The sequence below is a fragment of the Salvelinus alpinus genome, chromosome 30, assembly GCF_045679555.1.
Source record: "Salvelinus alpinus chromosome 30, SLU_Salpinus.1, whole genome shotgun sequence".
Taxonomy (NCBI): Eukaryota; Metazoa; Chordata; class Actinopteri; order Salmoniformes; family Salmonidae; genus Salvelinus; species Salvelinus alpinus.
The window spans coordinates 17,097,390-17,123,191 of record NC_092115.1 but is presented as its reverse complement, the minus strand read 5'-3'; the positions used below and the strand labels follow the sequence as shown (position 1 = coordinate 17,123,191).

General features: G+C 42.5%; 1 protein-coding gene across 1 annotated transcript; it reads right to left on the bottom strand.

Annotated features, from left to right (window-relative positions):
* Positions 1-303: 303 nt before the first annotated feature.
* LOC139560584 (prostaglandin G/H synthase 2-like) lies at positions 304-7,141 on the bottom strand. The gene is made up of 9 exons (XM_071377481.1): positions 6,227-7,141; positions 5,888-6,004; positions 5,626-5,769; positions 5,235-5,378; positions 4,799-4,980; positions 4,333-4,663; positions 3,774-4,060; positions 2,679-2,826; positions 304-1,804 (listed from the first exon to the last, which is right to left on the bottom strand). The coding sequence occupies exons 1-9, from the start codon at positions 6,285-6,287 to the stop codon at positions 1,395-1,397; spliced, it is 1,824 nt and encodes a 607-aa protein (XP_071233582.1). The 5' UTR covers positions 6,288-7,141; the 3' UTR covers positions 304-1,394.
* Positions 7,142-25,802: the final 18,661 nt, after the last annotated feature.

Sequence of the window (25,802 nt, the reverse complement as noted above, 5' to 3'; positions counted from 1 at the left end):
GTAAGCATGTTTAATTTGTTCCATTGTTGTTTAACAATGTAATAATAGTGTCTAGCCTCAAAACATGGTTAAAACTATCATTTTGATCTCATGGATGGTCAGTCCTTGCATCTATAGCCTTATCTATGAATTTAAGACTGGTTATACTTCTCCAGCCCCATCCCTCAGCTGTTTACCAAAAACTGGGGCAGGGTGTCCACTTTGTTGTTGTTTGAACTGCAGATTGCTCCTTTTATAACAGTAAAGTCACAATTTACATTCCAATTAAAATGGTATGGCACTTAAGAAAGCATTAAAAGACAATCAATTTATCAATAATTTTATTAGTGTGATTCATTTGCATTCATTCATTTCACTCTGTAATAATACAGTCTCACAAATATTCACTTCACCCATTTGCAATAACATTATATTTGACCAAAAAAAAGACCGACAAATACACCACAGCTGATTTTCCATGCGGTAGTTCAAGTTCTAGACAGACAAACAACATAAAAGTATTTCGGATAGGTCTTTGCTTCAAGCAAGGAGATACCTAGACAGTTGCACAACTGAATGCATTCCACTGAAAAGTCTTCCGCATTTAACCCAACCCCTTGGAATCAGAGAGTTGCGGGGGGCTGCCTAAATTGACGTCCACATCATCGGCACCCGGGGAGCAGTTGTTGGGGGTTAACTGCCTTTCTCAAGGGCAGAATAACGACTGATTTTTCCTCCTTGCCAGCTCGGGGACTTGAACCAGCGACCTTTCAGTTATTGGCCCAATGCTCTTAACCGCCCCATGTAACTCCAAGTTTCACAGTGTATACAGAGAAAACTAACTTACTTTTGTTCATGTTAAGCATTACAAATTAGTAAACGGTTTTCATATTTAAAAACATAATCATGACTAAATAACTTAATCACAACTAAATAATCAACAATACACTAATAAATATTAAATACATAAATTAATAAACAATAAATAACTAAATAAGTCCCTCAAGGATTCCGCGATCCCAAATTATAATATTTATAAATTTGTCCAATCACTGCACTATTTCCTCATAAAACAGTTAAATCATCGAAATATTATTGCATACAAATTACCCATCACTGCAGTACAAAAAGAGGCCTGGCAATTTCAAATAATTACGCACATTTACCGCATAATATGGTTAAATTTAGCCAAATGTCAAATGTTCTCTCTCGTCAGTGCAGTTTTGCAACAAATTGGACAAAATAATTGCATATTGCCATGCTAAATGTCATAATTGCTGCAGCAAAATAAATCCTTTTTGCTTGCAAATATCACAATAAAATCTTAAATACAGCAAAACGACCTAAAATGAGAGCAACTTTAGAACACTAGACACTGCTAAGTGTATTTGAATAAAACCTATTGCTTTAGCTCTTTAAAGCTCTGAAGTCCTTTCTTTCAGCAGAACACCTGGGTTCACGTCACTCGGGTGTGTCTCGCTTGCGTTGGCTGACGCCTGCTCAAACACTCTAAAAAAATCTGGCACTTGAAAAGACACCATAGGACAAGGACCTTTGACATTGCTGCACACCAGCCTCTCCAATGAAGCAGTGTTGACGATGTCAAAGCCCACAATCCCTCCGAACGTGCTGGGCATCCAGTATTCCGGCGAGCAAATGGGGTTTCCCAGGAGACCTTTCAGGGAATAGGGGGAGCCCATTTCGATCATAGTCTCCCCGAAGACAGAGTTAGGTCTGGGGCGCTCCACCAGAAGGCCTGGGTACAGCTCTACAGCATCCACTTCCCCATATAGACTCTCCAGCTCCGCAGCCAGCTCTTTCTCTCCTGCAACACCCACAGAACAACAAAGGGTTAATAAATCTAGCCTGCTAGTCACCAATGATGTATATAAACCCTGGATTGCTGAAGCTATGTATTGGCCATTATAAGGCTTTGAAGCCACCAGTCGGCCATATTGGCACTATCAGTCATCTAGCGTATATACAAGGCATTGCTAGTCACACACGTCTATTAAATCCTTCACTCACAAAATAAAAAGTAAACAAACAACCCACTGGGCACAGACGTCAATTCAACATTGGTTCAACGTAATTTCATTGAACTTATGTGGAAACAACTTGGATTCAACCAGTGTGTGCCCAGTGGAAAGGTGCATGCTATGACAAGTCTGTGTTTTGGTCTTTATAGGAACTCAATGATGCAAGTATAGACACAGTACAGTTGAACCTTGTGTGAATCTCACGTGAGAGTGTAAATGTATATGTGATTGTACGTTGAAGATTACATGTGCAGACTTCAATAATACACCCTCAGGGTATAATAGGCGGCAGCCACTCCCTGCCCACCCTCTATATCAGCAGCTGCCATGTAGGTAGTAACCATGCCAATAACAAAACAGCTGGGCTTGACTGAACCAATCCTGTCGCTTTATCCAGGGACTACTTCAGTTGCCATGCACCTGTGCTTACTAAATGAAACCTTTCACCTAGTTAGACTGAGGATAAATAAATAGCAATAATAAAGGGACACTTCGGGATTTTGGCAATTAAGGCCTTTATGAGTCAGATGAACTCATGGGGATACCATTTTATGTCTCTGGAAAATGGTATCCACGGGCTCGTTCATCTGACTCTGGGAAAGTAGATACAGGGCTTCATTGACAAAATCCCGAACTATCCCTTTAAGATGTGTGTCTCACCTGTGAGATCCTCGAAAGAGGAGTAGGCCCTCATGTTGAAGCGTTTCCTGTAGGCGTTGAGGGACTGGTAACGCATGTCTCTGCTGTGCTCCAGGGCCTTAGCTGCCACGCCCACTACTGAAGGAGGCAGGTTACGTCCACCAGCCACCTGGGAACCAATAGGAATTAAGATTCATTAGTGGAGCTGTATCAGGAGTTTGGGAATTGTTCACTTAGGAAGGACTACCACGTCTAACATTAGGAAGGACTACCACGTCTAACATTAGGAAGGACTACCACGTCTAACATTAGGAAGGACTACTACGTCTAATGTTTGAAATTGGATGTATACTGAGATTGAAAACACACCATTCCCCAACCAGCTCCGTTTATTTGTGACAAAACAGTTCTCACTTAGGCCTCAATGAAATACTATTGCTGTAAGGATGTTCCAGTGTCGAGTGCCCCCCCCATTCCCACTACTCCCCATCAGTGGTGTAAAGTACTTAAATAAAAATACTTAAGTCCTACTTAAGTAGTTTTTTGGGGTATCTGTACTTTACTATTTATATTTCTGACAACTTTTACTTCACTACATTCCTAAAGAAAAGTATGTACTTTTTACTCCATACATTTTTCCTGGACCGCAAATGTACTCTTCACATTTTGAATGCCCAGCAGGACAGAAAAATTGTCTAATTCACACACTTATCAAGAGAACATCCCTGGTCATCCCTACTGCCTCTGATCTGGTTGACTCACAAAAAACATGCTTCATTTGTAAATGATGTCTGAGTGTTGGAGTGTGCCCCTGGCTATCAGTGAATAAAAAAAAACAAGAAAATGGTGCCGTCTGGTTTGCTTAATATAAGAAATTTTAAATTATTTTTACTTTTGATACTTAAGTATAATTTAGCAATTACATTTACTTTTGATACTTATATTTAAAACCAAATACTTTTAGACTTTTACTCAAGTAGAATTTTACTGCGTTATTTTCACTTTTAATTGAGTCATTTTCTATTAAGGTATCTTTACTTTTACTCAAGTAGGACAATTGGGTACTTTTTCCACCACTGCTTCCCATAGGACACCAATGTACACTAGACAACTCACCCTTCCAGCGATCTGCTTGGTGAAGGACTCCACCAGGTTGTTGATGCCGTGCTCTGTAACCAGGGAGTTGTTGAAGACAAACTGGGGGTAGGTGTAGGCGCGGCCCTCGATGTTGAAGGTGTCAGGCATTAGTGGGTGCCAGTGGTACAGGGTATTGAACTCAGCTGCAATACGGTTCTGGTACTGGAAGCGCTGGTTGAACAGGAGCTCCGGGTCGAACTTGAGCTGGAAGTGGTAGCCGCTCAGGTGCTGGACGTAGTCCTCGATCACGATCTTTATGGTCTCGCCTGCAAGGAAGGAAGGAAGGAAGGAAGGAAGGAAGAGAATGCATGAGAAGGTTGGTGAGATATTGCTCAATAAATATCTGACACCCACTAAATATAGTGTTTTGATCTGTTTTACACAGAGCTGTTTTAATCTGTATGCATTGTACGGTTTCTAAAACACTCAAACATTGCCTCACTTTGATCATATACGATTCCCATTATAAGGACCTGAAGGATCTAAGACAGTACAGTAGGCACAGTAGGTGTGTCCAGTTTTAGTACTGATAACTCACCAATTAGGATGAGGCGTGTGGTCTGGAAAATGCGTTCGTCGTCCCATTCGGGATGCTCCTGCATCATGACGTCACAGACGCGGTTGTGCTCTCTCAGCCAGATGGTGGCGTACATCATGAGACCGGGGACCAGGCCGAAAAGCTCGTGGCCCACAGCGAAGCGGTGCTCCTCGAGCACGTGGGGTGGATAGTGCATCTCGACCCCAACCTCCCTTACCAATGGGGGGTAGACCTCGCCATTCACAACCTGATACTTCAGTTTGCCATTCTTGAACTGCCTCAGCTTGTGCTGTCTCTCCAGAGTGTCTCCATAGACATGGTGTAAGTCCACCTGAAACACAGAGGTAAAGAGTGAGTCCAAACATACACTCCAAGCCTAGAAGTTAAAGTCAACCATGAAACAAAATGGAAAAATATTTTCAGATGACAGACCCACTATTGGTTGTGTATTGTAAATTAGACTTACGCCATGGCCCAAGGCTTTGGTGAAAGCTGGTCCTTTCTTGAAGTCTGATTTGAAGAACTGGTGGGTGAAGTGCTGGGCGAAGAAGGCGAACATAAGATTTGAACCCTGAGGATCCGGAATGAACCGCTTCCTCAACATAACCTTCTCCACCACAAGCTTGGCATCTGGAAGCACGGCTCTTCCTATAAGGAGAAGGAGCGATGTTAGCAAAATACTTGGGGTCCTACCTCAACAAAATCTTTATTCGGTTACTAACGACAGTTACAATTATGTTAATTCGACTGCCATATCGTTCAGCCTCGTCTTGGAAACTTCAGAAGGCTGTGACTTTCGACTGGTGGGAATGATTTAGAAACCGGTCTGAAGTTAATTTCTACGGCTTCCATGCTCTTAGAAAAGGAATCCCAAAAGACTGGTTAGGAGGGAGCTCACTTACCTGCAGTTCCCATAGGTGTAGGACAGCCCTTTGGCAATGGGGGAAGGGTCCGTGTATAGTAAGACAGGTTGGAGTAAGCTTCCCAGCTCTTGTAGCCATAATCAGAATTGTAAGTCGGTGGGCTGTCCACCAAATGTGAGCGGGCTATTAAATAGAGAGGCAGAGAGCAACATTATTTAATTTGTTCAGAAACTGAGCTAATAATGTAATCAGTCAGTTTTTCTTACATTAAATTTAACAGAAAAATATTTATAATGTATTTTTTCACTCATATTTCGTTAATTTCTTTCTTTATCTCCACCCTTCCCATATCAGTAAATATCATACAGGTATATCCAAATAATACATTGACTCAACAGTCTTTCAAAAATGTGATATTATTTCAACTTACATGTCAAGACATAGCTCATGATAGCATTTCTCACGAAAGTGATCTTGTTGATGACATTCCACACCCCTTTGTAGTGTGTAAGGAAGTAGTGCACAGTGTTCGGGGCTGGTTTCAATGATATCTTTATCCATGTTAGGAATTCAGCTGCAGAGTGGAGAGGGAGTAAGAAATATTTATAATAACAATATCGAATACTCCTCGTGAATAATGATATACATAATATCGATGGAATTTGTATTAGACCTAAAAATGTTTCACTTACGAGTTGTGCAGTTCTTTCCATAATATCCAGTTCTTGTGCATTCACACTCATAGTCGTCGAAGCCTTTTGAATTACATAAGCCCCTATTTTCACATGGTTGTGCACAGCAAGGGTCCACTGAAAATATATTGCAAAAGTTTAGAAGGCTATACAATGTTGTATTATTGTATCCATTCATCTCTTTTTTCCATTACAAACATTCGAATTTGTATTAAAGCAATTCAGATAAATCGATAACAGTTTATGTAAAAGTATAATTATAAACTATTATTAATAAGCCATATACAATATTTTCACAATATAATATACTTATAAGAGTATCAAAATAAATATTCTCACCTCCTTCGCAGAAATAGATCCAGACGTTAGAGAGCAAAACAACGCAGATTACTTTATTCATTCCGAAAGATTCTATTGAATCGCAATCCGGTGTAAAAGTCCAGCCGACTACAGCTCACACCTGGTGACAGTGATTCTGAAATTCTTGGATGCCCGCTCCATATTTATGTACGACGCTCATTCCAAGCTCTTGCGCAAACTATTACGCTAATAAAGTCAGGGGAACCGGCCAGGACCAGAGGTGAGCGGAAAAATTGGACCAATCATCTTCCTCATGGAGGAATTTGGACTATTCTGAATACAGTTAACATTGACATCCACACAGTGTGGTCATTTAAACAATAAAATACACGTTTCTGTATTTACAGTGTATTCAATCACTGTAGCCAACATCAGGTTGTCTTCTTTTTTTATCATATTGTATAAAGATTGATAACAAAAGTAACACATTTTCTAAAGACTAATCCAAAATCGATAAGTGAAGGCGCAGGAGGCAAAATAAAAAACAGGAAAAACAGGAAACCGTCTCCACACACTTCTTGTCAGATGCTAATTTCTTACAAAAAGCTTTCGGTCAGTCGACCTCATCAGAGCATATCTCCACAAGCAATAGGGACAGTCTTCCAAGGCAATTACCAGTAAATTAAGGCGATCGTTGTTCGTGCAAACTATATATGGACGGTGGGAAGAATTTATTGTCATTTGGCGCCAACATGTGGCCAAATGTGTCATGGTGTTGTAATTACCGACTGGACAATGAATGAAAGTAGAATGACTGACTGTCGAGGTTACAAAAAAGTATGTAATTTGTCTTTTACGTCCTTAATAGCTAACCTATTTTGTTGTTATGTTATTTTTTGTTATTTGAATACTTACTTGCAAGAGTTAGTAACACCTGTTTATGAGTGAAATATGAACTAAATGCAACATGCAACAATTTCAAAGATTTTACTGAGTTACAGTGCATATGAGGAAATCAGTCAATTGAAATAAATAAATTAGGCCCTAATCTATGGATTTCACATGACTGGGAATACAGATATGCATCTGATGGTAACAGATACCTTAAAAAAACGTTGCCTCACAATGGGCCTCAGGATCTCGTCACATTATTTCTGTGTATTCAAATTGTCTTCGATAAAATGTGTTGTAGCTTATGCCTGCCCGTACCGCAACCCTGGGGCACTCTGTTCACAACATTAACATCAGCAAACTGCTCTCCCATACAACGCCAAATTCTCTAAAACAATGTTTATGGCGTTGGGTGGGCGACAGCTCTGGTGGACATTCCTGCAGCCAGCATGCCAATTGCATGCTCCCTCAAAACTTGAGACATCTGTAGCATTGTGTTGTGTGACAAAACTGCACATTTTAGAGTGGCCTTTTAATTGTCCCCAGCACAAGGTGCACCTTTCTGTTTAATCAGCTTCTTGATATGCCACACCTGTCAAGTGGATGGATTATCTTGGCAAATGAGAAATGCTCAATAACAGGGCTGTAAACAAATTTGGGCACAGTATGAGAGAGATATAAGCTTTTTGTGAGTATGGAACATTTTTTTGTGAGTATGGTAACTTTTATTTCAGCTCATGAAACATGGGACCAACACTTTACATGTTGCGTTCATATTTTTGTTCAATATAGATCAGGGTTTCCCAAACTCGGTACTGGTGGCTCTCTTGGGTGCACGTTTTGTTTTTTGCCCTAGCAGTACACAACTGATTCAAATAACAAACTCATCCTCAATCTTTGATTAGTTGAATCAGCTGTGTAAGGGGGGGGCAGGACCGAGTTTGGGATATCCTGATCTAGTGGACTTAAAGGTCCAATGCAGCCGTTTTTATCTCAATATGAAATCATTTCTAGGTAACAATTAAGTACCTTACTGTTTTCAAGTAAAATGGTCATAGCTTATTTTTGTTAGGACTGTCTGGTAGTGGTCTGAGTAGGGAGGAGAAAACTGAAAAGTAGCTGTTATTGGCAGAGAGGTTTGAAACTCTCTTTCTTATTGGTCTGTTAATACATTTTCCACTAGGTGTTGTCAGCAAAAAAGACAGTACAGTTGGCACAGTAGGTGTGTCCAGTTTTAGTACTGATAACTCACCAATTAGGATGAGGCGTGTGGTCTGGAAAATGCGTTCAGCAAAAAACAAACTATGGATGCAGTGGGCTATAGAACAAAAACACTGGACACTGGGGAATTGTAAAAACATTGTCTGGTCTGATGAATCCCGGTTCTGGTTGTTTCACACTGACGGGAGGACTAGCGTATGGAGAAAACATGAGTACATGCATCCATCATGCCACGTGTCAACATTACAGGCTGGTGGTGGAGGTGTGATGGTGTGGGGTGTGTTTTCATAGCACACATTGGGCACCTTGATAAAAGTGGAGGTACGTTTGAATGCCACCGGATATCTGAACTTCATTGCCAATCAAGTGCATCCCTTCATGGCAGCAGTGTACTGTATGTACTTATCTGTATGTACTGTATCTGCAAATATATTTTTACACACAAATGTGGGAAGCATTGGAGTGGAATTCTTTCGACACCTTGTAGAAACCATGCCCCGACAAATTGAGGCTGTTCTGAGGGCAAAAGGGGGTGTAACTCAATATTAGGAAAGTGTATATACTCAGTGTATATAAAACACAGGAAAATGTGCATTTTAATCATTTAGCAGATGGTTTTATCCAGAGTGAATTACAAGAGCAATTAGGGTTAAGAGCCTTGCTAAAGGGCACATCAGATTTATCACATTGTCAGCTCGGGGGATATCAACTACCTACCTTTCGGTTACCGGCCCAACGCACTTAATGCTAGGCTACCTGCCGCCCTCCATTTTGACTGCACTGGGCCTTTAAGTTAAGAGACTAAATATTGACTGACAATTTAGGCTACTAATAGTGATTGACTACAGTATTAGCAGTTAGTAACCTAACGTAGCAGGCGTGACAAAAAAAAAACTGTTGATGGACCAGTCCAGTAAATGTGTAAGAGAAGTTAAGATGGAGTTTTGCCCAAGAGGCCAGGGTTCCGGTTTAGAAGTAGAAGCACGGTTGACTGCTCCTACAGTTTTGCTTCGGTACTGCAGTTTAACTGACAGCCCTGAAACACTAACTCCACAGACAGCCACAGAGAAGAAGTCAAATTAGAAAATTCCTAATAAGACACTTTAGTCATCACCTTTGTGCACAAAACATCCATTGAATTATTCAAATAATTTTCTTTGAGGCCGTTTTTGTCCCCATCACTCATAGCCAAAGATAATATTTTACATGTATAGTCATCCAATGTCTGCCATGTTTTTGAATGACGTGATGACGTCGTTGCTGCTCCTTGTGCGCACTGAGTGCTAGCATTTGATGTTGGTCCCTATAAACCACATCCAACCCGGATATAGACGTTCCATTAATCGGCGTATGCAAACGTGAGTAGATTATCTTGAAAACAACGGTCGGACATCTTGGATGCAGTCTCCAGTTCTTATTATACCTCAGTAATGTCGCCTTGTTAACGTCCAAAAGTGGAAGTCGCTTCACAGGCTTTCCATTTTCTCTGAAAACCGGACGCATCCGGGTTGTTTTCCGACCCGCAGAGGGTGAATAGTTAGTGGGTGTGTTTGATCGGTAAGCCTAACGAAGCCAACTGTAGACTTGGGACTTCCCAAAACCATTCTCACAAAGTTGGAAGCACAGAATCTTCTAAAATGTAATTGTATGCTGTAGCATTAAGATTTATCACTGGAACTAAGGGGCTTAGCCCGAACCATGAAAAATAGCTCCAGACCATTATTCCTCCTCCACCAAACTTTACAGTTAGCACTATGTATTTGGGCAGGTAGCATTCTCCTGGCATCCGCCAAACCCAGATTCGTCCGTCGGACTGCCAGATGGTGAAGCGTGATTCATCACTCCAGAGAACATGTTTCCACTGCTCCAGAGTCCAATAGCGGCGAGCTTTACACCACTCCAGCCGACGCTTGGCATTGCGCATGTTGATCTTAGGCTTGTGTGTGGCTGCTCGGCCATGGAAACCTATTTCATGAAGCTTCCAACGAACAGTTATTGTGCTGACGTTGCTTCCAAAGGCAGTTTGGAACTCGGTAGTGAGTGTTGCAACCGAGGACAGACGATTCCATTCTTGTAGGCCGGCTAAGGAGTATTTGTGTCTGAGGGGTCTTTGGCCTGGTTTTCTAACTACCTCTCTCAATGAGTGCAGTGTATAAAGTCAGAACATCTGCTGTCTCAGCCACTGCCTGTCACCAAGGGAGTACCCCAAGGCTTGATCCTAGGCCCCTCGTTCTTCTCAATTTACATCAACAACATAGCTCAGGCAGTAGGAAGCTCTCTCATCCATTTATATGCAGATGATACAGTCTTATACTCAGCTGGCCCGTCCCTGGATTTTGTGTTAAATACAACAAAGCTTTCTGAGTGTCCAGCAAGCTTTCTCTGCCCTTAACCTTGTTTTGAACACCTCCAAAACAAAGGTCATATGGTTTGGTAAGAAGAATGCCCCTATCCCCACCGGTGTGATTACTACCCCCCGAGGGCTTAGAGCTTGAGGTAGTCACCTCATACAAGTACTTGGAAGTATGGCTAGATGGTAAACCATCCTTCTCTCAGCACATATCCAAGCTGCAGGCTAAGATTAAACCTAGACTTGGTCTCCTCTATTGAAATTGCTCCTCTTTCACCCCAGCTGCCAAACTAACCCGGATTCAGATGACCATTCTACCCGTGCTAGATTACGGAGATGTAATTCATAGATCGGCAGGTAAGGGTGCTCTCGAGCGACTAGATGTTCTTTACCATTTGGCCATCAGCAATGCTCCTAATAGAACACATCACTGCACTCTATACTCCTCTGTAAACTAGTCATCTCTGTATACCCATCGCAAGACCCACTGTTTGATGGTTATTTATAAAACACTCTTAGGCCTCACTCCCCCCTATCTGAGATACCTACTGCAGCACTCATCCTCCACAAACAACACCCGTTCTGCCAGTCACATTCTGTTAAAGGTCCGCAAAGCACACACATCCCTGGGTGGCTCCTCTTTTCAGTTCGTTGCAGCTAGTGACTGGAACAAAAAAAACACTCAAACTGGACAGTTTTATCTCCATCTCTTCATTCAAAGACTTAATCATGGACACTCTTACTGACAGTTATGGCTGGTTCGCGTGATGTATTGTTGTCTCTACCTTCTTGCCTTTGTGGTGTTGTCTGTGCCCAATAATGTTTGTACCATGTTTTGTGCTGCTACCATGTTGTGCTGCTACCATGTTCTTGTCACATGGTGTTGCTACCATGCTGTGTTGTCATGTGTTGCTGCCATGCTATGTTGTTGTCTTAGGTCTCTTTTTATGTAGTGTTGTGGTGTCTCTTGTCGAGATGCGTGTTTTGTCCTATATTTTTAATCCCAGCCCCCGTCCCCGCAGGAGGCCTTTTGTTCTTAACTGACTTGCCTAGTTAAATAAAGGTTAAATAAAATATTAGCTCAAGTAACGTCATAGTCAGCATAGCTAATAGAACTAACGCGTTAGTAAACCCGCTACAATCAGGCAGTAACTTTATTCTACAGTCAGTAAGCAGTTACACCGGCAGGCCCCGGTGGCAGTAAATTAGTAATACCAAAAACTTAACTTGAGTTGGAAGAGTTCCAGTGTTGTGTTGGAAAGTCATAGCCAGCTAGCTAACATAGCATCCCTCTGTTTGAGCATGGTATTTCAGTAGGCTAAACTAGCTAGCTGCATTAGCTAGCAAAGTAAGTGAAACAAATGACACTCTCTCTATTTCTCTCTTGTTTCTCCTTCATTTTGGAAGAAATGAATTTGTTCAAAACTGTTCAACTATTGTCTTTCTCTCTCTTTGAGTCAACTACTCACCACATTTTATACACTGCAGTGCTAGCTAGCTGTAGCTTATGCTTTCAGTACTAGATTTATTCTCTGATCCTTTTATTGGGTGGAAAACATGTCAGGTCATGCTGCAAGAGCTCTGATAGACTGGAGGACGTCCTCCAGAAGTCATAATTACTGTGTATGTCTATGGAAGGGAGTGAGAACCATGAGCCTCCTAGGTTTTGTATTGAAGTCAATGTACCCAGAGGAGGACGGAAGCTAGCTGTCCTGCGGCTACACCGAGGTGTTACCCTACAGAGTGCTATTGAGGCTACTGTAGACATTCTTTGCAAAATCGTTTGTTTTAATCAGTTATTTGGTGACGTGATTCTATTTAGTATAGTTTTATCTTAAAAGGATAACTTGTTAAATGTTTTACAATTTACATTTTTATGCAATTCACTGACTCTGAGGAGCCTCCACTGGTCCACATACTTTTGTAGATATAGTGGTCCTTAGCATTTTTAACAGCTACGGGATCGGTGTCCCCCACAAGGGACGGTTGAGATAACGTGCGCTAATGTGATAAGCATGACGTTTTAAGTAACAAGAACATTTCCCAGGACAGCTTAAATTCTTGTTAATCATAACTGTCCAATTTACAGTAGCTATTACAGTGAAAGAATATCATGCTATTGTTTCAGGAGAGTGCACAGTTATGTAACAATGGCGCCGGAGAAGAAGGCTGACGTTTTACGTGTCCCCAACCGATTGTGCTTTTTTGTTTGTTTATTTGCGTTGCTTGTAACTTATTTTTTAAAACTTATTTTGTATATAATGTTGCTGCTACCATCTCTTATGACCAAAAATAACTTCTGGACATCAGGACTGCAATTACTCACCATGGACCGGCAGAATCATTTTTTTCCTTTAACAAGTCTGATGAGCCCAACGCGAATGATATACTGCTTTCTCGGGAATAGGCCCAGATCCCCGTGATTTTCGTGAAGAGGTGGCGGAGAAAAAGGGGCCAAATAAACCTACACTTCCTTCCATTCTGCTAGCAAACATGCAATCTTTGGAGAATAAAATAGTTGACCCTTGCAGAAGATTAAACTACCAACGGGACATTCAAAACTGTAATACCATATGCTTCACAGAGTCGTGGCTGAACGACGACACTATCAACATACAGCTGGCTGGTTGCACGCTGTACTGGCAGGGTAGAACAGCGGCGACGGACTTTGTATTTTTGTAAATAACAGCTGGTGCACGATATCTAAGGAAGTCTCAAGCTATTGCTCGCCTGAGGTATCATGATAAGCTGTAGACCCCACCATCTACATATAGAGTTTTCATCTGTATTTTTCGTAGCTGTTTTACATACCACCACAGACGGAGGCTGGCACTAAGACAGCATTGAATGAGCTGTATTCCGCCATAAGCAAACAAGAAAATGCTCACCCAGAAGCGACGCTCCTAGTGGCTGGGGACTTTAATGCAGGGAAACTTAAATCAGTTTTACCAAATTTTACCAGCATGTCACATGTGTAACCAGAGGGAAAAAAACTCTAGACCACCTTTACTCCTCACACAGAGATGCATACTGCCCTACCAAGTATAAAGGCAGTAACTGCTCATAGCGTGGAACTGCTTTTATTTACCATGGCTTCACAGTAGCTTATTGCAGTTACTGCTAAGATGACCTCCATTTTCTCCAAAACGCAATACAATAGAGGCAGGATACTTGTCCACATGATAAAGCATGTATTTAATGTAGCAAAAATGACTAACTCATTTTCAACCAAATGAGAAGTTACTACCTTTTTGCTTGGTAGGGAGGCATACAAAGCTCTCCCCCTCCCTCCATTTGGCAAATCTGACCATAATTCTATCCTCCTGATTCCTGCTTACAAGCAAAAACTAAAGCAGGAAGTACCAGTGACTCGTTCAATATGGAAGTGGTCAGATGATGCGGATGCTACGCTACAGGACGGTTTTGCTAGCACAGACTGGAATATGTTCCGGGATTCATCCAATGGCATTGAGGAGTATACCACCTCAGTCATCGGCTTCTTCAATAAGTGCATCGACGACGTCGTCCCCACAGTGACAGTATGTACATATCCCAACCAGAAGCCATGGATTACAGGCAACATCCGCATCGAGCTAAAGGCTAGAGCTGCCGCTTTCAAGGAGTGGGACACTAATCCGGACGCTTATAAGAAATCCCCCTATGCCAGACGAACCATCAAACAAGCAAAGCGTCAAATACAGGATTAGGATTGAATCCTACTACACCGGCTCTGACCCTCGTCGGATGTGGCAGGGCTTGAAAACTATTACGGACTACAAAGGGAAACCCAGACGCAAGCTGCCTAGTGACGCAAGCCTACCAGACGAGCTAAATGCTTTTTACGCTCGCTTTGAGGCAAGCAACACTGAAACATGCACGAGAGCACCAGCTGTTCTGGATGACTGTGTGATAACGCTCTCAGTAGCCGATGTGAGCAAGACCTTCAAACAGGTCAACATTCACAAAGCCGTGGGGCCAGATGTATTACCAGGACGTGTACTCAAAGCATGCGCGGACCAACTGGCAAGTGTCTTCACTGATATTTTCAACCTCTCCCTGACTGAGTCTGTAATACCTACATGTTTCAAGCAGACCACCATAGTCCCTGTACCCAAGGAAGCGAAGGTAACCTGTCTAAATGATTACCGCCCTGTAGCACTCACGTCTGTAGCCATGAAGTGCTTTGAAAGGCTGGTCATGGCTCACATCAACAGCATCCTCCCGGATACACTAGACCCACTCCAATTCGCATACCGCACCAACAGATCCACAGATGACGCAATCTCAATCGCATTCCACCCTTTCCCACCTGGACAAAAGGAACACCTATTTGAGAATGCTATTCATTGACTACAGCTCAGCGTTCAACACCATAGTGCCCTCAAAGCTCATCAATAAGTAAGGACCCTGGGACTAAACACCTCCCTCTGCAAATGGATCCTGGACTTACTTCATGGTAAGGTCTACACTTGTTGTATTCGGTGCATGTGACAAATAAAGTTTGATTTGATTTTTAATGAGTGCATCTGTTGTACATGACTAATCAAATGACCTGTGAAGTCAGTTAGAAGTGTCAGCAGGGATGGAAATTAAGCTAGCCCGAGGCTAGTACTTTTCAGAGTGGGCTAGTAGACAATGTGCCTGACACATTAGTGAAATTTTGCCTTTACAAACATCGCATGTCACAGATTTAGGACCTGAATGTAGAAATTGTGGTCTGCTGGCCAGTGCCAAAATATGCTTATATTACATCCTTGCATGTCATTCCCTTTCAGAAGATCCCCCTGTCACTGTTGGGCCTCCTCAGTGACCTTACAGCTGAGAGTTTTAACTTTCCTCTTGAGAATTAGAATCAGAAGTATATTCATATAGCTCATCGCAATACTATACCTCTTCGGGGCAAATAGTACCATAGACTGTCCTGATTATCTAGTTGAGCATTCCAGATAATTCCTCCATCCCAGCAGAAATGTCCCATCCACATAGGATTTTAGATGTGCAGATAGACCAAAGCCCAGCCTATTTTACCATTAATATAGTCAAGTCTGTGGGTTATGGCATTTTAATATAGATGTTACCATTTTAGTAATCAACTTAGCTAGCTAGTAAAAGTTTAAAAAAAAGTGTATTTCAGATGGGCGGACCAGAAACTAAGTGACAACACTGTGGTCTGTAGCTGCCATTTTCTGGTGGGAAAGAGAAATGGCCCCGTATTTACCAGAAAAGGTAGCTCATCCACCATGACAGAAGAGGAAGATCCAGACTGTTGATTGGGAAACAATAACAAACAAGGAGGCATGAGGATTGGGTGTTGAGTATGATAAACAATGTGTTTTCTGTCCAGATATAGATGGTGATACAGCATTGAAAAAGACCTACCACTGACCAAATGTCTCTTTGTTTTTCAGTCCAACAGGAGTGCATCCCTCAGGCCATGCTGTGCACGGACATCCTGTGCGAGTGTGATACGGTTATGGAGACTACAGCAGATTGAGCCTTACAGACAGGTCAGTAACTCATCAAATATGATACAATATTGTGTAAAAAACTGAATTTGTAGATGCATCGTCATTTTTACTTTATGTCCCCTTCTCCCCATTCTTTGAACATGAGGAGTTACATGACGAACATCAGGCTCACCCCACGAGAAGCAGTCCATGATCAATGCGACCCCCAGCAAGGAGATCTGCTGGAAGTGATGTCTTACACCCAGAGTGAGAGAGTACATCAGTTAAACATCACAGATATAAATTCCCATTGTGCCCATGATAAAATGCAATGTGAATTGTGTTGAAACTGATGTACTCAGACCAGCCTTTGATTGAACTTATGTTAACTACTTTAGTTGGCTGCTTTGACCAAAACATTCATGTAATATTGTAACGTCTCTCGTCGGAAGGCATGGACCAAAACACAGCGTGGTAAGTGTTCATGATTCTTTATTACTCAAAAACACTCAAACAAAATAACAAAGTGAAAAAACAGAACAGTTCTGTCAGGTGCAGACACTAAAACCGAAAATAACTACCCACAAAACACAGGTGGGAAAAGGCTGCCTAAGTATGATTCCCAATCAGAGACAACAATAGACAGCTGCCTCTGATTGGGAACCACACTCGGGCAAAAACAAAGAAATAGAAAACATAGAAATAAAGAAACTAGAATGCCCACCCTAGTCACACCCTGGCATAACCAAAATAGAGAATAAAAGCCTCTCTATGGCCAGGGCGTGACAAATATAACCTATTCTAGGAGCCTATTGTTTGTGTATGATCTTAATTCATTGTTCACTTGTTTTTCAACAATATTAGGTACAGGCAGGGGTGACGGGACTTCAGCAAGTAAGACCTATTCTGAGAGCCTAGTGTGTGTGTAATATAACCTATTCTGAGAGCCTAGTGTGTGTGTAATATAACCTATTCGGAGAGCCTAGTGTGTGTGTATGAACTATGTGGAATATCTTTGGACCATTGGCTTCCCTGAAAACAGGTACTGACAGGAGCAATATGAATCTGTCAGAGGTTGTCATGCTGATGAGGGTGGTGATGGAGGCTTTGGTGGTCCACACAATGAAGAAGCAGGTGATGTGAAGATGTCCCAGTGATGTGGAGCTGACCTTGGACCTGGTACCAGCAAGGATGGTCTTCACGAAGGCTGTAAAATCCTCCCTCCTTTATATAGAAATGATTTGACTTCACTACCTATTCAATGGTAAGGTCCCTTGCACCATAGGGACACTTGACCTCCACCACTGCTGTGGTGCCCACCAGACCATCCGGTGAGGCACGCAGGATCCCAGACCTTCTGGTGGGGCACCCAGGACCCTTTTTTAGCAGCGATGTAGTAACGGACTTGGCCCTAACCACTGCTCCATAATTGCTGACTGTCAACCTCCCTTTACTCATGGTGTGCCAGTTGGGGTTGGTGCGCTGTCCAACTGTTGCCTGCCGTATAGCCTCCTTCTGCTTGAAGGGGACATGCCATTCCACTGAACTTGCCCCGGAGACGGTTCCATAGCCACTGAAAATCCTCCTCTGTGGGCTCTAGGGACAGAGGGTTGTAGTCTTTGGTTGGGTACAGGTCCTCCACGTGGTTGGGCATGGCTGGCTTCCTCCACTCGCATTCGACATCCGTACAGCCGGTATTGTGAACCGCTAAAATAGGCAGCATGGCTACACTTATGAGCTCCACGGAGGCATTTGTATGTGGTAGAGAGAATCTCCTGGTCACCTATAGAGACCTGCCAAGAGGAAGGATGTTAAGTACCACACGCCTTTCAATTGCAGGAGGTTGGTGGCACCTTAATTGGGGAGGACGGGCTCGTGGTAATGGCTGGAGCGGAATCAGTGGAATGGTATCAATTGTATCAAGCACATGGTCTCCAAACATTATTATGAGCCGTCCTCCACTCAGCAGAATCCACTGCTATCAATGCTTGACTTTGAACAGCTTGAAATACATTCATTGTAAGAAATGTGCTATATAGCTAAAGTTTGATTTGATTGATGACATTACAGCTGTAGAATATTTAATAAACTGTAATTTTCACGAGGACAAGTGCAGTTTTCCCATAAACTTTTAATTGATAACTTGGGATTTTATCACTTGACATATTTTTATTTATTTAACCTTTATTTAACTAGGCAAGTCACTTAAGAACAAATTCTTATTTACAATGATGCCAACGGTGGGCCAATTGTGTGCCGCCCTATGGGACTCCCAATCACGGCCGGATGTGATACAGCCTGGAATCGAACCAGGGACTGTAGTGACGCCTCTTGCACACAGATGCAGTGCCTTAGACCACTGCACACATGAGTTCAGTTTGTGAGTGTGTGATAACATGAATAAATATGTATTGGTCAAGTAAAACATATTTTGCAGATGTTATCGCAGGTGCAGTGAAATACTTATGTTTCTAGCTCCAACAGTGCAGTAATACCTAAGAATACAAACACTACACACAAATATAAAAAATGTAAAGAAAGGAATTAAGAAATAACAGAATGAGCAATGTCCGGAATATAAATATACAGTGGGGAGAACAAGTATTTGATACACTGCCGATTTTGCAGGTTTTCCTACTTACAAAGCATGTAGAGGTCTGTAATTTTTATCATAGGTACACTTCAACTGTGAGAGGCGGAATCTAAAACAAAAATCCAGAAAATCACATTGTATGATTTTTAAGTAATTAATTTGCATTTTATTGCATGACATATGTATTTGATCACCTACCAACCAGTAAGAATTCCGGCTCTCACAGACCTGTTAGTTTTTCTTTAAGAAGCCCTCCTGTTCTCCACTCATTACCTGTATTAACTGCACCTGTTTGAACTCATTACCTGTATAAAAGACACCTGTCCACACACTCAATCAAACAGACTCCAACCTCTCCACAATGGCCAAGACCAGAAAGCTGTGTAAGGACATCAGGGATAAAATTGTAGACCTGCACAAGGCTGGGATGGGCTACAGGACAATAGGCAAGCAGCTTGGTGAGAAGGCAACAACTGTTGGCGCAATTATTAGAAAATGGAAGAAGTTCAAGATGACGGTCAATCACCCTCGGTCTGGGGCTCCATGCAAGATCTCACCTCGTGGGGCATCAATGATCATGAGGAAGGTGAGGGATCAGCCCAGAACTACACGACAGGACCTGGTCAATGACCTGAAGAGAGCTGGGACCACAGTCTCAAAGAAAACCATTAGTAACACATTACGCCGTCATGGATTAAAATACTGCAGCGCACGCAAGGTCCCCCTGCTCAAGCCAGCGCATGTCCAGGCCCGTCTGAAGTTTGCCAATGACCATCTGGATGATCCAGAGGAGGAATGGGAGAAGGTCATGTGGTCTGATGAGACAAAAATAGAGCTTTTTGGTCTAAACTCCACTTGCCGTGTTTGGAGGAAGAAGAAGGATGAGTACAGCCCCAAGAACACCATCCCAATCGTGAAGCATGGAGGTGGAAACATCATTCTTTGGGGATGCTTTTCTGCAAAGGGGACAGGACGACTGCACCGTATTGAGGGGAGGATGGATGGGGCCATGTATCGCGAGATCTTGGCCAACAACCTCCTTCCCTCAGTAAGAGCATTGAAGATGGGTCGTGGCTGGGTCTTCCAGCATGACAACGACCCGAAACACACAGCCAGGGCAACTAAGGAGTGGCTCCGTAAGAAGCATCTCAAGGTCCCGGAGTGGCCTAGCCAGTCTCCAGCCCTGAACCCAATAGAAAATCTTTGGAGGGAGCTGAAAGTCCGTATTGCCCAGCGACAGCCCCGAAACCTGAAGGATCTGGAGAAGGTCTGTATGGAGGAGTGGGCCAAAATCCCTGCTGCAGTGTGTGCAAACCTGGTCAAGAACTACAGGAAACGTATGATCTCTGTAATTGCAAACAAAGGTTTCTGTACTAAATATTAAGTTCTGCTTTTCTGATGTATCAAATACTTATGTCATGCAATAAAATGCAAATTAATTACTTAAAAATCATACAATGTGATTTTCTGGATTTTTGTTTTAGATTCCGTCTCTCACAGTTGAAGTGTACCTATGATAAAAATGACAGACCTCTACATGCTTTGTAAGTAGGAAAACCTGCAAAATCGGCAGTGTATCAAATACTTGTTCTCCCCACTGTATATGTATATGATGGTGTGTATAGACATTATGGGCAGTATATGAATAGAAAAGGTGTGTTCAGCAGTAGTTCTATAGGATGAGCCTTGACGAGAATACAGTACATACAGTGCCTTCAGAAGTATTCATATCCCTTGACTTATTCCACATTTTGCTGTGTTACAGCCTGAATTCAAAATTGATGAAATTGTTTTTTTCCCTCACCCATCTACACACAATACCCCATAATGACAAAGTGAAAACAAGTTTTTAGACATTTTTGCAAATGTATTGATAATGAAATACTGAAATATATTTTTTACATAAGTATTCACACCCCTGAGTCAATACATGTTAGAATCACCTTTGGCAGAGATTACAACTGTGAGTCTTTCTTATAAAGCTATGCACAACTGGATTGTACAATTCTTTTTTAAATTCTTCAAGCTCTGTCAAGTTGGTTGTTGATCATTGCTAGACAGCCATTTTTAGGTCTTGCAATAGATTTTCAAGCAGATTTACACTGCCGTTCAAATGTTTGGAAATTCCCTTGTTTTTGAAAGAAAAGCTTTTTTTTTTGTCTATTAAAATAACATCAGAAATCAGAAATACAGTGTAGACATTGTTAATGTTGTAAATGACTATTGTAGCTGGAAATGGCAGATTTTTTTATGGAATATCTACACAGGCGTACAGGGGCCCATTATCAGCAACCATCACTCCTGTGTTCCAATGGCTCGTGTTAGCTAATCCAAGTTTATCATTTTAAAAGGCTAACTAATCATTAGAAAACCCTTTTGCAATTATGTTAGCACAGCTGAAAACTTGTTCTAATTAAAGAAGCAATAAAACTGTCCTTCTTTAGACTAGTTCAATATCTGGAGCATCAGCATTTGTGGGTTCGATTACAGCCTCAAAATGGCCAGAAACAAAGAACTTTCTTCTGAAACTCGACAGTCTTTTCTTGTTCTGAGAAATGAAGGCTATTCCATGCGAGAAATTGCCAAGAAAGTGAAGATCTCATACAACGCTGTGTACTACTCCCTTCACAGAACAGCGCAAACTGGCTCTAACCAAAATAGAAAGAGGAGTGGGAGGCCCCGGTGCACAACTGAGCAATAGGACAAGTACATTAGAATGTCTAGTTTGAGAAACAGACACCTCACAAGTCCTCAACTGGCAACTTCATTAAATAGTACCCGCAAAACACCCGTCTCAACATCAACAGTGAAGAGGTGACTCCAGGATGCTGGTCATCTAGGCAGAGTTCCTCTGTCCAGTGTCTGTGTTCTTTTGCCCATCTTAATATTTTCTTTTTTATTGGCCAGTCTGAGATATGGCTTTTCTTTGCAACTCTGCCTAGAAGGCCAGCATCCTCTTCACTGGAAGGACGCCTGTGTCGTTGCAGTGACTGGGTGTATTAATACACCATCCAAAGTGTATTTGATAACTTCACCGTGCTCAAAGGTACAGTGGGGAGAACAAGTATTTGATACACTGCCGATTTTGCAGGTTTTCCTACTTACAAAGCATGTAGAGGTCTGTAATCAAAAATCCAGAAAATCACATTGTATGATTTTTAAGTAATTAATTAGCATTTTATTGCATGACATAAGTATTTGATACATCAGAAAAGCAGAACTTAATATTTGGTACAGAAACCTTTGTTTGCAATTACAGAGATCATACGTTTCCTGTAGTTCTTGACCAGGTTTGCACACACTGCAGCAGGGATTTTGGCCCACTCCTCCATACAGACCTTCTCCAGATCCTTCAGGTTTCGGGGCTGTTCGCTGGGCAATACGGACTTTCAGCTCCCTCCAAAGATTTTCTATTGGGTTCAGGTCTGGAGACTGGCTAGGCCACTCCAGGACCTTGAGATGCTTCTTACGGAGCCACTCCTTAGTTGCCCTGGCTGTGTGTTTCGGGTCGTTGTCATGCTGGAAGACCCAGCCACGACCCATCTTCAATGCTCTTACTGAGGGAAGGAGGTTGTTGGCCAAGATCTCGCGATACATGGCCCCATCCATCCTCCCCTCAATACGGTGCAGTCGTCATGTCCCCTTTGCAGAAAAGCATCCCCAAAGAATGATGTTTCCACCTCCATGCTTCACGGTTGGGATGGTGTTCTTGGGGTTGTACCCATCCTTCTTCTTCCTCCAAACAGTGGAGTTTAGACCAAAAAGCTCTATTTTTGTCTCATCAGACCACACTTCTTCCATTCCTCCTCTGGATCATCCAGATGGTCATTGGCAAACTTCAGACGGGCCTGGACATGCGCTGGCTTGAGCAGGGGGACCTTGCGTGCGCTGCAGGATTTTAATCCATGACGGCGTAGTGTGTTACTAATGGTTTTCTTTGAGACTGTGGTCACAGCTCTCTTCAGGTCATTGACCAGATCCTGCCGTGTAGTTCTGGGCTGATCATTCACCTTCCTCATGATCATTGATGCCCCACGAGGTGAGATCTTGCATGGAGCCCCAGACTGAGGGTGATTGACCGGCATCTTGAACTTCTTCCATTTTCTAATAATTGCGCCAACAGTTGTTGCCTTCTCACCAAGCTGCTTGCCTATTGTCCTGTAGCCCATCCCAGCCTTGTGCAGGTCTACAATTTTATCCCTGATGTCCTGACACAGCTCTCTGGTCTAGGCCATTGTGGAGAGGTTGGAGTCTGTTTGATTGAGTGTGTGGACAGGTGTCTTTTATACAGGTAACGAGTTCAAACAGGTGCAGTTAATAAAGGTAATGAGTGGAGAACAGGAGGGCTTCTTAAAGAAAAACTAACAGGTCTGTGAGAGCCGGAATTCTTACTGGTTGGTAGGTGTTCAAATACTTATGTCATGCAATAAAATGCAAATTAATTACTTAAAAATCATACAATGTGATTTTCTGGATTTTTGTTTTAGATTCCGTCTCTCACAGTTGAAGTGTACCTATGATAAAAATGACAGACCTCTACATGCTTTGTAAGTAGGAAAACCTGCAAAATCGGCAGTGTATCAAATACTTGTTCTCCCCACTGTATATTCAGTGTCTGCTTTAAAAAATATATATTTTACCCATCTACCAATAGGTGCCTTTCTTTGCGAGGCATTGGAAAACCTCCCTGGTCTTTGTGGTTGAATCTATGTTTGAAATTCACTGCTCCACTGTGGGACCTTACAGATAATTGTATGTTTGCGGTACAGAGATGACGTAGTCATTCAAAAAATCATGTTAAACACTATTATTGCACACAGAGCACATTTTTACTCCTAAACTTATTTATGCTTGTCATAACAAAGGGGTTGAATACTTACAAAACGAATTCATTTGTAAACATTTCTAAAAACATGATTCCATTTTGACATTAAGTGGTATTGTGTTTAGGCCAGTGCCACAAAATCTCAATTGAATACATTTTAAATTCAGGCTGTAACACAACAAAATTTGGAAAAATATTTCTGATGTTGTAGATGTTAAACATTATTAAAGTGACCAGTGTTCAATGACTATGTACATACGGCAGCAGTTTCTAAGGTGCAGGGTAGAGTACCGGGTGGTAGCTGGCTAGTAATAGTGACTAAGTTCAGGGCAGGGTACTGGGTGGAGGCCAGCTAGTGGTGACTATTTAACAGTCTGATCGCCTGGAGATAGAAGCTGTTTTTCAGTCTCTTGGTCCCAGCTTTGATGCACCTGTACTGTCTCCTCCTTATAGATGGTAGTGGGGTGAATACTGTAGGCCTTGGCTCAGGTTGCTGAGGTGGAGAGCCCTGCTGTTGCGGATAGTGCAATTGCCGTACAAGGCAGTGATATAGCCCGACAGGATGCTGTCAATGGTGCATCTGTAGAAGTTTGTGAAGGTCTTAGGGGCCAAGCCAAATATCTTCAGCCTCCTGAGGTTGAAGAGGCATTGTTGCGCCTTCTTCACCACACTGTCTCTGTGGATGGACCATTTCAGGTTGTCAGTGATGTGCACGCCGAGGAACTTGAAGCTTTTCACCCTCTCTACTGTGGCCCTGTCAATGTGGATGGGGTCATGTCCTCTTTGCTGTCTCCTGAAGTCCACAATCAGCTCCTTCGTTTTGTTGATGTTGAGGGAGAGGTTATTTTCATGGCACCACTCCGCCAGGGCCCTCACTTCCTCGCCGTAGACTGTCTCGTCGTTGTTGGTAATCAAGCCTACCACTGCTGTGTCGTCTGCAAACTTGATGATTGAGTTGGAGACATGCGTGGCCACGCTGTCATGGGTAAACAGGGAGTGTAGCAGGGGGCTGAGCACACACCCTTGTGGGGCTGCCGTGTTGAGGATCAGAGCAGCAGAGTTGTTGTTACCTACCTTCCCTACCTGGGGTTGGCCCGTCAGGAAGTCCAGGACCAGAGGGCAGGGTTCAGACCCTGGGCCCCGAGCTTAGTGATGAGCTTGGAGAGCACTATGGTGTTAAAGGCTGAGCTTAACAGCATTCTTACATAGGTATTCCTCTTGTCCAGATGGGATAGGGGAGTGTGCAGTGCGATGGCGTCATCTGAGTCTCATAACAAAGGGTCTGAATACTTATGTAACTAAAGTATCTTTTTATTTTTTTTGTAATAAATTAGCTAACATTTCTACAAACCTGTTTTTGCTTTGTTATTATGGGGTATTGTGTGTAGATCATCATTTTTATTTATTTAAATACGTTTCAGAATAAGGATGTAACGTAACAAAATGTGGAAAATGTCAAGGGGTCTGAATACTTTCCGAATGCACTGTATCCCAGTCCGCTTAATCGAAACAATCTTGAAGCATAGATTCAGATTGGTCAACCCAACGTTGAATGGTCCTTACCACGGGTACTTTCTGTGTAATCTTGTGCCTATAGGAGGTGAGGAGCAGAATGGAGGCGTGATCTGATTTGCCAAAGGGAGGGTCGGGGAGGGCCTTTTAGCTGAACCGGAAGGGGGAGTAGCAACGGTCAAGAGTTCTCAATGAGCGAGTGGTGCAGGAGATGTGTTGATAAAAACTTTGGTAATGTTTTCCTCAGATTTGTTTTATTAAAGTCCCCAGCTACAATAAATGTGGCCTCAGGATATGCGGTTTACAGTTTGCACAAAATCCAGTGTAGTTCCTTGAGAGCCATTGCGATGTCGGCTTGAGGGGGATTATACACGGCCGTGACGATGACCGAAGAGAATTCTCTCGGAAGGTAATGCGGTCTGTATTTGATGGTCAGCTATTCCAGATCAGGAGAACAAAAGGACTTGAGTTCCTGTACGTTACCACAATCACACCATTAGTAGTTAATCATAAACCTTACACCTCCACCTTTCTTTTCCCTGGAGAGTTATTTTGCTGTATGGAGAACCCCGCTGGCTGTATGGACAAGGATAGTATATCTGGAAAGAGCCATGATTCCGTGTAACAGAGTATGTTACAGTTCCTGATGTCTCACTGGAAGGAGATCCTCACCCTGAGCTTGTCTACTTTATTGTCCAGGCACTGAACATTAGCGAGTAATATACTCGGAAGCGGTGGATGGTATGCACGCCTCCTGAGTTGGACTAAAAGCCCAC

Coding starts and splice junctions, on each gene's coding strand:
- LOC139560584 (XM_071377481.1), bottom strand. CDS start 6,287: ATGAATAAAGTAATCTGCGTTGTTTTGCTCTCTAACGTCTGGATCTAT. Junction 6,005..6,226: donor GATCTATTTCTGCGAAGGAG/GTGAGAATATTT, acceptor ATATATTTTCAG/TGGACCCTTGCTGTGCACAA. Junction 4,664..4,798: donor CCAAAGCCTTGGGCCATGGC/GTAAGTCTAATT, acceptor TCTGTGTTTCAG/GTGGACTTACACCATGTCTA.